This window comes from Balaenoptera musculus, chromosome 17, assembly GCF_009873245.2.
Source record: "Balaenoptera musculus isolate JJ_BM4_2016_0621 chromosome 17, mBalMus1.pri.v3, whole genome shotgun sequence".
Classification (NCBI taxonomy): domain Eukaryota; kingdom Metazoa; phylum Chordata; class Mammalia; order Artiodactyla; family Balaenopteridae; genus Balaenoptera; species Balaenoptera musculus.
Genome location: NC_045801.1, coordinates 78676876 through 78690492, shown reverse-complemented (window position 1 = coordinate 78690492; position 13617 = coordinate 78676876). Strand labels below are relative to the sequence as shown.

General features: G+C 44.1%; 1 protein-coding gene across 6 annotated transcripts in view; it reads right to left on the bottom strand.

Moving 5' to 3' along the window:
• The window catches only part of ST18 (ST18 C2H2C-type zinc finger transcription factor), a 122941-nt gene that overhangs the window by 19145 nt on the left and 90179 nt on the right, over positions 1-13617 (bottom strand). For all 6 annotated transcript variants that reach the window (XM_036830787.1, XM_036830786.1, XM_036830790.1 and 3 more), the window contains 2 exons: positions 11927-12172; positions 5031-5146 (listed from right to left, as the gene is read on the bottom strand). In XM_036830787.1, coding sequence (XP_036686682.1) covers positions 5031-5146; positions 11927-12172 — 362 coding nt within the window. The remainder of the gene's footprint in view (positions 1-5030; positions 5147-11926; positions 12173-13617) is intronic.

The window sequence follows — 13617 nt, the reverse complement described above, 5'->3', positions numbered from 1 at the left end:
GACCGGTTAACACATATGGGACGTGCAGAAGCTAACGAACTAAAGATGTAGATTATATAAGGACCAGCAGACGAGACAAGAGGAAACCAGCATGATCCTGAGTTATTCGTTTCCAGCACCACATCAGCTCTCTGATTCAGATGATGTAGAACAGTGATGCAACAGTCAGTGGTGTTCTATTTCTTTGAAAATATGAGTTATAAAACATGAATATTAAAAACCCATGCTTTATCATGATAGCCGCTCTAAGGTACCAATTATATCACAGATGTCAGAAAGGAATTTTTGTGACTTTTTTTTAAAGAAAAAGATAACATAGTAACTTCATAAACATGTTAGAAAACACCTGAAAAGGAAGATCTTTGAAAATACTATATATGGCTGAAATGTAAGCTGACATTTTAGGTGGGAAAGTTGCTGATAGTACAGAAATAGTTACGAAGTTTAGTTAATAAAGCTTGTGATCAGTTTCATCCAAAGTTTTGAACCCAGCAAAGACAATCAGGAATTAACCACCTAAGCAGTGGGCTCTCCGGGCTGTCTGCCCAAGACCGGAGTCCGTCCCGGGCACTTCATTTATCTCAGGAGCTGGTCACATTCTGTGCATCTTATGTGTGTTTTAAAAATAGTGAAAGTGGATAGTTATCCTGAGCAGTTTTGCTGCCAGAGTTAACAGATTCCTTGGTTTCTCAGCGATTATTTCCCTCTGACGCTGCTTGAAAGTTGCTGGTGTGAGGTAAGAGGATTGACCCCAGCCCACTCGGTGGTCTTTGTGTCGGTGCCACTAATCAGGGGAAACATCAGCTACGTCACTCGTGCTTTCTGATGTTTTCGGCACCCTGCCTAACGTGAAGGCTCACCCACGTGTGGGATGCAGAGTCTGCCTCTTTAAAGGGGCATCTGGGGATAGACTGATGACATCCAAGATTTCTGAAATGTCACCTTCTCAGTATTTTTTTCCCTGTGAGTTACTTTGCAATCATTCTCAGGTACTCTAAAGAAACCGTAAGAGTTAGAGCCTCTTCATCTCTCAGAGAGATGCGCGATTTCCAGAGCTTGATCCGACCTGAGCCAGCCAGCCCTTTGCCCACCACTTTCCTAGATGGAACATCAGGAAGGAAAATGCGGAAGCTACAAATATACGTAAACGAGTAAAGAAAAAAAAGAGCAACGACTAACATCTGAGCTGAGTTATCTTGCAAGTGCCATTCACCCGCTAAACAGAGAAACAATCTTTTCTGATAATTACACAGCTGCAATATTCAGAGCGTGAGAGATGGGTTACAGTGCCCTGGGAATTCCTACTTTGGAAATACATCGCCACCTGGTGTGCCAAAATAGCTTTGCATTTATTTTATTCTACTTTAAATTTCATTTCTATTTTTAAATTATTCCTATTAATACCGCCAGGAGAGGCAAAGTGCCAATGATTTTTTAAACCAGACAGTCATAAATTACTTAGGAAGTATAATGATAAAGTGTGCATTTAAATAGTGGCTATTTTGTTTCAGCTTTGTGGTATAAAGAGGTCAAGGAATAAAGCCAAGATTGAAGGGGGCGATGTAGTGGGAAAAGATCCTGTTTTGGATCTTGACGGCTGGCTTAATTTACAGATCTTCAATGAGAAATCTTGTACAATAACATGTGCAGATCCCAGTTGGGTGATATATTCTGGGAAGATTTGCAAATGAAAGTATCACAACTTAGAGAAAGGAAACTAGCTAGTTCCCTCAGTAAGTGGCGCTCAAACTCTAAGCAAATTCATGTTGATCAATGACATCAAAAAGTCCTATTTTAGCCAAACAGTTTCTGGTAAGCAATTAAGGTGCATTTATCTGTTAGAAACATAAAACAAAGCATAATAAGGACAGGGTGAAACTGTAAAGCAGTGAGACATTTACAGAACCAGTGTGTGACACAGGTGTGTAGAAGTATGTGGTACCCACCCAAGCGCTCCCCTGTGCTGAAATGAGTGGAAAACCACGAGGCCTGTAGAGAGTCAGTTTCCTAGGAATTCATGATTATATTCCAAAAATGGTTCACCATCTTTTTGGAGCCCTTTCTCTTTGCACCAATGAGAAGGGCCCATTACAAAATAATCACACTTCATTTTTCTGTCCAAAATGGTGATGCAGGTTAATTATCAGTTTTTTACATTTCATTTAGCTTGGAACGACTCTGGAAATTTCCAAAATCTACCTTCAAAGGATAAGCATTGGCCCTTTTGGAAGATATTTGAGATAATATGCAGAAACAACATCCATACAAAGATTTTAGAAACTTGACTAGCAGGCCCATGGCAGCCTTGACACGGCTGCCCCAGGTCACCTCCCAGAGGGCGCAGTGCTTGGTGACGTGCAGCTCTGGTACGTGGGCCCCACCTCATCAGGAAGTGTTGACCTCCTAAGAGAACATCATGCTCGAGGCAGCAATGTCTGCCCACGAAATCCTTAAGGAATGCAGCATATCTGTTTATTTAAAAATCACTCGACCATAAAAAGAAACGAAATTGAGCTATTTGTAGTGAGGTGGATGGACCTAGAGACTGTCATACAGAGTGAAGTAAGTCAGAAAGGGAAAAACAAATACTGTATGCTAACACACATATATGGAACCTAAAAAAAAAGTGGTTCTGAAGAACCTAGGGGCAGGACAGCACTAAAGACGCAGACGTAGAGAATGGACTTGAGGACACGGGGAGGGGGAAGGGGAAGCTGGGACAAAGTGAGAGAGTGGCATGGACATATATACACTACCAAATGTAAAATAGATACTAGTGGGAAGCAGCCGCATAGCACAGGGAGATCAGCTCGGTGCTCTGTGACCACCTAGGGGGTGGGATAGGGAGGGTGGGAGGGAGATGCAAGAGGGAGGAGATATGGGGATATATGTATATGTATAGCTGATTCACTTTGTTATACAGCAGAAACTAACACACCATTGTAAAGCAATTATACTCCAATAAAGGTGTTAAAAAAAAAATCACTCGAGTGTGGACAGGACAGACTGATGCTGGACCGGGGTCTTCTGATCGACAGCTTCTGTGTGCAGGGCCTGTGCAGTGTCTGAGGTGTGTCCCTGTCACTGGGGAAACGAGCAGCAGTGCAGTGGTACCAGGGACGTGCGCGGGGACGTGGAAGCAGCAACCTCAGTAGCAGGAACAGCCTGCCCTCCTGGGAAAGGGGGCGGGCGCAGCAGGGCTGGGAAGGGGGACCACAGCAGCCTGGACGGCCTCTCGGGTGGGTGACACGTGGGGGAAGAGCTGAGGGAGGGGAGGGCGGCCCCGCAGAGATCGGTGGGCGGAGCATTCTGCTCAGGAGAGGGTGCTTAATCTAGTTTAGTAGAAAAAGGTAAACGTACTTTTATGCTGGGGGATTCAGAAGAGAGGGTACAGATGCCAGGGCCTAAGTGCAAGGGTACCTCTTTGCTAGAAACTCTCATTAACTGGCAGCTTTAAATGTACTTGGGTAAGAATATACATGAATGTTTAATCACTTTCCTATGGAAAAGCTTTTCCTGCATGTCACTCACTCACTCCCGGCAACCACCCGGCCGGGACTACGCTATCTGCTGAGGCTATAAATGCCCCAAAGCCACGGTTCCCGCCTTGCCTTTGCCTGAAAGCCCTCCCTCTCCCTGTCCCCTCCCTCCCTCAATGTCCACCCTGATGTCTCCATGTCCCCCGCACAGTGGTGACCGGCAGATGAGGAGGAAGGCGGCCAGGATGGCCTGTGTCCTGGCGACGGCCCAGGTGAACTCACACCCGTAAGCAAGCTGTGCGAGCCACACTCTAAACTCCAACAGCTCCGGGTCAGAGATCCTCAGGGTGAAGAAGGAATAAGGGTGTGCGAGCTGGGCTCAGGCCACAGTCCGAGTTAATGTCCCTGCGTCATTTGGTGGCACGTCCCTCGCACCCAGCTCTGTCCCCTGCCCCCTGTTCCCGCCACGCGTCCCCCCACTGGCTGGCCTCCCTTATTCCCGAGACCCACTCTCCTGGGGTTTGTCCTGCCTTTTCTGCTTTAACCTCTTTGAACTTGCTGTGGCATCTGAAACCATCAAAGGCCCGGGTGGGAGTTTTCTGAGCTCTCAGCTCCCATGACCATCACTTTCCTCTTCCTCCTCCTCGGCCCCAGGTCTTTACTCTTTGTGGGCTTCTTTTTCCCTGTCAGGTCCCAGCAGGATGCGTGCCCTCGAATTCTGGGACGGGCACTCTGTCCTCTTCCTTGTATACATCTTCCCTGGAGGCCCCATCTCCCAGGCCACATCTCGCGATCTCACGTCTGCATCTCTAGTCAACATTTCAGATGATCTTCCTGACCCCAGACGGTCCCCACGCGCACCCGGCCTCTGAAGAATTCTGCACACTGCTCTTCCTAGGATACCCCTAGTGCACTTTTCTGCTCAAACACCCTGTGGCTTGTTCACGCGAAACCTGGCCATCTTCTCAGGGCCCTTGTCCTGCTCTCTCTCTCTCTCTCTCTCTCCAGGTCACCTGGTCCTGGGGCTCAGCTTGGGGCCTCCTGCTCCGGACGACCGGGTCTGTCTCAGAACCCACTGCAGCTTGACTAGTACTTCCTGCCCTGTCCTTTCAACTTCTGAGTCACAGAACCCCTTGAGAATGTGACGAAAACCATGAACCCCCTTCCCAAATAACACTCTGCAGTTAAGTTTTGTGAGTCTGTAGACTCCCTGAAGCCCTGACTTGGCTCCTCTGAGGTCAGTGGGTGTTAGATTAAGATCTTCTGATCAGAACATAAACATTTCTAATTGTTTTACATGTTTTGTTTTTCAGTCGATTAGACTTTTAATTCTCTTAGCCTGAGATCATGTCAGGTACATTTTTTTCATAATCCTCTTAGTTCTGAGCATAGGTCTAGGTATATACAGAACATTTAACTACCAACTGGTTGAAACTGCCCTAAAACATTTGCAAAGTCAGCTCCATAAGCCAAGGCGTTATTTACTACTCAAGGTTTTAAATTGGCGTCTCCGTTCTAGAACCACAGAGTAAGCCATTCCAGATGACTTACGTGATTAGTTCTTTCTTGAGATCTCTTGCGTGGAGCTTGGGTTTAGGGCTTGGTATGGAGGCCTCTCCAGGGGACTTCTTTTCCTCTAAATGTTCTAGAGAGCTCACTGGGTCTTTCTGAAAAAAAAAAAAAAAAATACAGAAGCACACAAGGCATTAGGAAACCCTGGAAAGACAACTGTATTTGAAGTCATTGGGGTCAAATTTGAGTTTCGGCTTAAAGACTTAGATGACATCCCTCATCGGATTTGTACACAAAATAAATAAGATAATGAGGAAGAGTTATGGGAACATATGTATACGTATAACTGATTCACTTTGTTTTAAAGCAGAAACTAACACACCATTGTAAAGCAATTATACTTCAATAAAGATGTTTAAAAAAAAAAAGATAATGAGTATAAGGGTAGATCTGGACCGCTATGGATATTTATGCTCGGTGAAGAATGAGAAATTATAACTCATGGGCACACCTTTAGAAAGTTTGCATTTTGGCAAATATAACTACAGAGGTATTTCTTGAGCTATGTAAATAAGTTAATATTTTAATATATTTCAAGTTTTACAGTATAGCAAACATTTCCTAGAGAACATAGGAAGAGTTCTTTATTCACACAGCAGTCATTGGTAAAACAAAAGAAACACTGCAAAAAATGAATCACACAAATTTTTAAACAGAGAAGGAAGAAGCAAATTTAGGTTAGTAGAATGTCCTTTCTGATAAGCAAATAATTAAGATTTAAATTGTTTGTTTAAATATGTAATCACTGAGTCCACAATATCCAGGAAACATTTAATTTGATTTTTTTGGATAATTGCTTTTAGTCTCACATCACTTCCTGTTTTTCTTAAATTACCTCTTTTGCTAAGTTGGTATTTTATAATGGTTTTACTCATTGGATGGAATTTCTTGTTGGACTATCACTAATTTTCATGGCCTTATTTTAAGCTTAGTACTGATCCTGATTTCATAAGGAAATCTCATTGATCCTTTCAAATCATTTATTTACCATCTGATATAGTATCTTACAGAAAACTAATGATGGTTTTATTCAGTCACATAATTAGCTTACTTGTATCATTAAGTTTATATCCAGTAAATATAATACATTCTGGATTTAATATTAAAATCAGATAAACTAATATAAAAAAACTGTCTCCTAAATCTCAAAAGTATTGATCCATTTAAGGTGAGAAAACAATTTTGAGTTATTCAAGGTAAATCTCATTTAAATCAAATGAATATGAAATTGCAAGGGCAAATACAATTTTAATAATCCTGAGTCTACACCCAAAATCAATGGAAAAACAAAATCCCTGGATTTTCCCAACCAAAGAAAAATTCTAAGCCTTCATCTCAGTCATAAAGGCAAATGCAATTTCTTTCATTAATTACTTGGATAACAGTTCAATCAGTTATTTTACATAGGACCACACAGTGGTAAATACGTTTACACTACCTCAAGTAACATTATCTTCAGACCAAATTAATAAAACCTGGTTTGGTCTAATTTCTTCTTCTTATTTTTAATACTGAGTATTCTATTTTATATTATTGATTAATGTTTGAAAATAGTAGCAGATAATAATACACCACTGAAAAATAAAGAGAAATAGGTGTTTGATGATAGTTGTCTACTAAGGTAGAAGAGGAGGGCTATTTTAATGCTGCTTCCGCGGAATCTATAGAAAAGAAGTGAATTAGGCTTATCCTTTTCACGTTTCACAGTGTAAATGCCTAAGCGAAGCATTAGCACTACCTTCCATTTCATTTGGAGCTACCTGGATTCAGCCTGGGTGGTGTTTTCCACTATAATTTACAAACGTCTTGGCCTTTTGAAAGTAGATACAAATGATAAATCCAATTTTGTCTCAGTGTGGAACAGCTTTTGTTTTTCTGTTCAGATGCTGAATTTTTCACAAAAATGGCATAAAGTGAAAAAGAGCTATTTTATTACTTTCTTTGTGATGAACAAGTGCAAAGTATCTCTAAGGAGGCGTGTACATTTACAGATGAACACATAAAGGTCATTAGCTGTTGTTTGTTGAATCTGCACATTATGGAAGACAAGGGAATAAGGGATTTTGAAAGAAATGGTCAACTATGAAAGTTTAACTTATTTGACTCAAATGCATTCAAAATTCATGCTTGCAGCATATATGGTATTTAACTTAGCACAGTAGTATGTGGTGATGATCCAATAGGATAATTTTATTGGATATGACCTTTTAAATATTTTGTAACTTCTTTTAAAAACTATGGACTCTTGGGTATGTGATTGCATTATGAAATAATTGTCTTTTTCCCTTTTTTTTGCTCAGCATTCTACCTCTAGAAGCTTGCAGAGAGCATAGGTATTAAAATACAGGTGACCATCACTATAAGAATGCTTAATTTTGTTACAGAAGCATTTTATATTGGATAAACTCCTAAATAGCACACCATAAAAATATGTCAACATCATTTGTCAGAATTTTTTCAACATTTAAAGTATCATTTTGAAAATAATAAATTTATATTGGGGAGACATAAAGAGAAAATGTGGCATACATATATGTGTGTGTTTAGAGAGTATATGGGTGCAATGAAATTCCTTTAATGTACAGATAGAAGTTTATATAGATTTCAGTAAAGACCAGAACATAATGGGAACATGAATAACAGATAATAGCATCTGGCACTTTTAACATTTGAAGCCCTGAAATCTTTGGAGAACTGACAGTTGAATGAAACTGACAGCCCTAGTTATTTCTCAGCATTTTCCTTTCGAGATAGTTTGAGTTTTTTCCAGATTCAGGATTTTTTATTTAGAGGGCATCTGGACAGGCTATTTCACTGAGAGAGACAGACAATATTTTCTGAAAATTACCACCAAAATTAAGCAACTGTTGTGCATATGAACTAGATAACAATGAATTGGAAATAATCGCCCTGTTTCTGGTCATGGGTACGGGTGTGAGTCTCGTGTGGGACGTGCGGGGCTGAGGAGGTGGGAACAGCCCACGTTCACAGAGCACTGCCGGGGCCCCGAGCAGCGTCTCTGCAGCTCACGGGAACGACAGCCAGGACCATCCGTCCCTGGTTTGTGTGGTCACGTGGGGTCACGTCCTGTAACCGGGCTCAGGGGCTCTGGTCCTGGCATCCTGAGAAGCACCAAAACCACTGTGGTCTCCAGCACACACCTGGCCAAGTACCACTGCTTCATTATTCTCTTTTTTCTTTCCTTCCTGCTTTTTCTCAATATTTCCTAGCTGTCTCCATTTTCATGTGTACTTTTTTCTTTTCCTTTTCTCCATTTTCTCCCTCTCCCTTTTCTTCATTTTAGGGAAGCCCAGGCCCATTACTTATTTTCTATATGACCAAAGAACAACAACTTCACCCCGGCAAGCCTCAATTTTCTCCTCTAGAAACTTTGATAATAATCCTGCTTTTCAGAATTGTTAGGATAATGAGACGCTGTTTATAAAGATCTTTAATCTTTATTCTTACTCAACGTGGCCTCCCTCTGCTACCTTCCCAACGAGGACATTGAATACAATCTACTTTTTCAAAATAATAACTATCGAGTATCACATTTTTCATTTAGGGATTCAGAACAAAATGTGAAAAATACTCTCTATTGGTAAATTACCTTGGCACGGACGAAGGCACAAAGAACAAGGGTGAGAAACTGCCCCAGGAGTTACAGGGGTTCAGAAGCACCTTTGTGTGTGTCCCCGCGGGGACAGCGCCCCAGCAATGAACCACCCACGTTCAGACCGTGACAATAGGCATTAGGCTTAAACCATATTTTGTCAACTCAAACCTAGTGCAAGCACTTGGACTCCAAGAACTCAGTAGATGTCTCCAAAGTCCTCTTTGTTGCTCTCAGTAACATTGAATTTCCACTTAGCTTGTCAATTCCAGATGTCAGAATACTTAGGTTGCCATTTGTAGCAGTGAGTCTACACTATCAGACCCGAAGGAGGTAAGCCATTCTGGAAGGAGCAGAAATCTAATCTAAACAGATCATCTTCCCCATGATTTTGCTGGCACGTTGAACACTGTCACAGGTCCGTAAGCCTTAGACAGGAGCGTACTCCAGCTGAATCCATAAAGCCGCCCGGATGAATCCACACGTTTTGATAAAGAGAGAATATTTGTCATGAGACTGAATTTTCTGGCAATCTGAGGGATCAGAAGTACATACAAGGAGGTCCCTGAGGTGCTCATTAGACCCCCAAGCGGCAGGAGTGTCCCAGAATACGAGGGGTACCCTGTAGACATCGCTGCACAAACTTATAACCGAAGTCAAATGACACAAGCACCCTGAAGGGGAACAAGAACCCACTATGCTCCGTTACTGGTCGGGACTGGACCGGACGCCTGACTCTGTGTGAACAGAAAGGAGATTGCTCGTCATCGGTGACCTCGGCCTGTGTACAGCGGGCTCGCAGGGGTGAGGACAGAAAGTCTAAGCCCCCTGCACACAGCACCGAGACTCCCCAACGTGGGGGGCTTTCCTTCCAGCAGGATCACCCAAGAACAGGGACGCCGTTATGTGTATCCGGAAGGGACCGTCCTCCGTGCCCCGTGCCTTTGACTGGACCTCCACCTCCAGGCCTCGTAACTGGGATTAGGTTCCCCTGTGGGGAGTGGAATAGGCCCGGTTGGCAATCGGGGGGTCTCGTGGACCGGGGGGCGTCCCCCGTCTCAGGAGCTGATGTGCACGGACTGGACCGAATCAACAAACTTGCTCTCAGCCCACTCCCCCGCCTCCTGACTTCCATCTCAGACCCGCGTGCCGAGCGATCGCTAAGGCGAATACCGGCAGATTTCTGGATTGTACGATGACGTACAGGTGTAGGTGTAACTTCTGTGACTTTGCGCAGCTGCAGCAGCCGGGGATGTGGAGGAGGGCAGAGATGCACACTCACCAGTTCACAGTCACCACCTGCGGCGAAGCAGCTTCCTACACGTGTGCTGCAGGGTCAGTTCTATATTTGTTAGAGTCAAATGTATATGATTTAAGAAACGGTTCTTCTAAAACAGTGTTATGATAGATTAACTAAGACCATCCCTAAATACTTGGGTGAATTTTTTTTAATAAATTTATTTATTTTTGGCTGCACTGGGTCTTCGTTGCTGCACGCGGGCTTTCTCTAGTTGCGTAGAGCGGGGGCTACTCTTCGTTGAGGTGCATGGGCTTCTCATTGCGGTGGCTTCTCTTGTTGCGGAGCACGGGCTCTAGGCACGCGGGCTTCAGTAGTTGTGGCACGTGGGCTCAGTAGTTGTGGCTCGCGGGCTCTAGAGCGCAGGCTCAGTAGTTGTGGCGCACGGGCTTAGTTGCTCCGCGGCATGTGGGATCTTCCCGGACCAGGGCTCCAACCCGTGTCCCCTGCATTGGCAGATAAATCCTTGACCACTGCGCCACCAGGGAGGTTCCTGAGTGAATTTTTAAAAGCCAAGCAGAATGACAATGACTATACCCTGTATGGCAGACTCCAACCTGAAGCTGCTGCTGTGGTCAGTCCCCCCACCCTCCCCGTGATGGTGTGGCCAGTGGTGACGCAGAGCCTGCCTTGGGTCCTGGGGGCTCCTCCGGCCCTCCCGTCTACTCTGCGTGCCTGCTTAGCTACTCGCTGCTCCGTGAGCTTGGTTACAGGTCGGTCCTCCTACCAGACTGAGCACGCGTGTGGAGGAAGCATGTGCCAGGTGGCGCTGCAGCCTCAGGACCGATCTTACTGCCTGGACGTGGGGATCACAGTGGAAGTGTGTGGAGGGAGGATGGGCGGGAGGGAAGGAAAGAAGGGGAACAGGAAGCAACCCAATCTTGTCATCACTGCCATTGACGTTGACTCACGCCCTGAGATGCTAAAATCACACAAGGAACTATACTCAATATTATATAATAACCTATAAGGGAAAAGAATCTGAAAAAGAAGCCGTATACACACACACACACATATGTATAACTGAATCGCTGTGCTGTACCTGAAACTTACATGATATTGTAAATCAACTATACTTCAATAAAAAATAAAGCACATGCTAAATCAAATTAGTCCTCCACCAAAGTCTCTGAGCTTCACGCAACTGAAAAAGGTGGTGATGCACACTTTCAAGTGTCTATTTCAGTTCTTTAAACATGTCAACTGGCAAGTACCAACCACTTCCTGACAAACAGAATCACCTACAGTAAAGCTGGGGTCACATCTGCAATGTCACTGAGTCTAACCAGTGGAGGGTGTGGCCATGAGCTCTTCTGAATGACACTGAGTCAAGGCTAATCAGACCCAGCCAGGGGGCTCCAACTGTGGGATCTGGGCTGATGAATTCCTGCACGGCCACAGTGTCTGGCTTCCAGGGGTGAAGCCACCTCCAAGGATAACCCAGCCCACAACTCTGGAGTCGCCATGGCTGAGACATCCCACGTCCACGACCAGTCCCCAGACCACGCCTCTGCACACAGGGATGCCAACACCATCCCTCCACGAAACCACGGAAGGGGATCTGACGAGATGCGTCCTTGCCCCCGATTCGTTCTCGTGTTCCGGCATCCGGTGCAGAGCACACGGAGGCTGGCGGCTTGGTGTCGAGTGGCACCCTGCTCCTCACAGGCTGCCGTGTCCGAGGGAGAGATGACATCACCTCTCACGCAGCGCACACTACTCAGCCGTAATGGGGGTACAACGCACTCTAATGACATATTGTTTTAGGCAAGGGATGGGAAACGTTGGATTCATTTATAAATTCCTGCTGAAATTTAAAACCATCATTTTACCAAAATCAAAAACAAGGTACAGAATTACGTATTATCTACACAGTAGTGTGAGAATTAATCCGGGAGGAAAAAGCTGACCACACCCTCCAATCACACTCCGTCTCAAGCTTATCAGCCGACATTGAAACAATACCTCTTTCTCCTCCTCTGTCTTCCCATGAGCTTTACTATAGTTGATAGGCGTGTCCCAGCCCTCGTGATCACAGAGGGCCTGGTAGAAGGCGGCATTGACCAACAGGCTGCTGGTTTTGAATGGGGAAGAGGAAGCAGTTGGAACAGAAGGGTTAGTGGAAGTTAGGGGTGCAGCTTTGTCCAGGATTCGGTTTTTTTTCATGCTTAAGTCCAATGTGCCATTTTCATCCACTTCTATCTCGGCTCCCTGGTATACAATAGGAAACAGAAAAACATTTAAGCAGTTTGCAGTGGTAGCCTAGCCATGTGGGCTTTTAAGGGATCATTTTAAATGCAAGCTTTTATGTAAGTATATCTGATTTTAAATCTAGCTTTCTGATTTGCTTTGGTTAATGTTCAATTCTTAGGCAGACTTTTCAGAGCAGCCCCATTAGTGAGCTTTGTGTTTCTGGGTTTAAACAAAGTAAGCCTAATATAAATAAGATCGTCCAAATACTAAATGTACTGGCTAAACCTGTTTTATCTTTTTTTTTTTTTCCCCAAGTTTAGCTTTAAACCTTCCTTTCTAGTTTGCAGAATTATCACTCCCAATTCATCCTTTGAAGCATTAACACTTGAGTTTATAAAGAGGCACAATATTCTTCCCCCATCACAATATTAATCTAACGTGAAAAACATGCACAAATAACCAGCTGGAAGAGACTTTTTACTGGGAAATATGAGAACTATATTAGATTAGTATGAAAGTGACATTTTACCCTGGGTGCCTTGCGCCAGAAAAGCTTGGTTAACTCGTGGCGGGTGGGTTGGGAGAGGCGGGCAGTGTAAAGCAAAGTTCCCCTGGGGGCCTGGAGTGGAGGTACCAGCTGTCACATGACAGGACGGGGCGGACGGCGGGGGTTAAGTTCTACAGTGGAAACTCCAGAATAAAGGTGATTCTTTTCCAGATACTCAGTATGAGACTTTAATTCTACCTCACGACGTTTCTCTTCAGGAGACCTTTGGCTAAGCTTCATTTTCTTTTTAAGGTTCAAGTGCCAACAAAGTCCCCACGTGCCCTGGACCTTCCACAATTCATGTGCCCGAGGATGGCGTGCATGGCCCTGAATCGTGAACACTGCCAGCCAGTAACTCCCAGAAGCCGGGGTGAATGAGCTCGTCACCCTCGCAAGTGGGTCAAATGAATACCTGAGCGGTTTTGTCACTGTCATCCATCAATTCACAATTAGCTTCTGGACAATGTCTCTTCTCTTTTCCTTTTGGCCGGCAAAGCAGAAATCTTCTCTGAATATGCTCCTAAGATCCCTGACGGTTACTTCCCAGGGGTTTATTTTAACTCCCCATTTACACTGCACCCATACCCCCTCCCCAGCGGTTCCCCCTGAGATGTGATCCACCGTAGTGGCCGCCTGAGTTAAAAAATAAAAGCATCTCTTCTGTTTGCTTGTTTGACCTGCAAAGTTCCTATTCTCAATCTCTCAGCCTATGAGATAGAAATGCTCTATTATATTTGTGGGAGGTAAATACACTTATAATATATTTGTACTAAGATGTTTGGTCATATCTTTCTGTCCTTTTCAGTAAATAGTTTAATCTCCTGTGATAGTTTTAAGCCCTGAATTTCACAGTACAGCTTATCCGGGATAATAACTTAGTAACCACTACATCTTATGCCATCTGTATAATATCAAA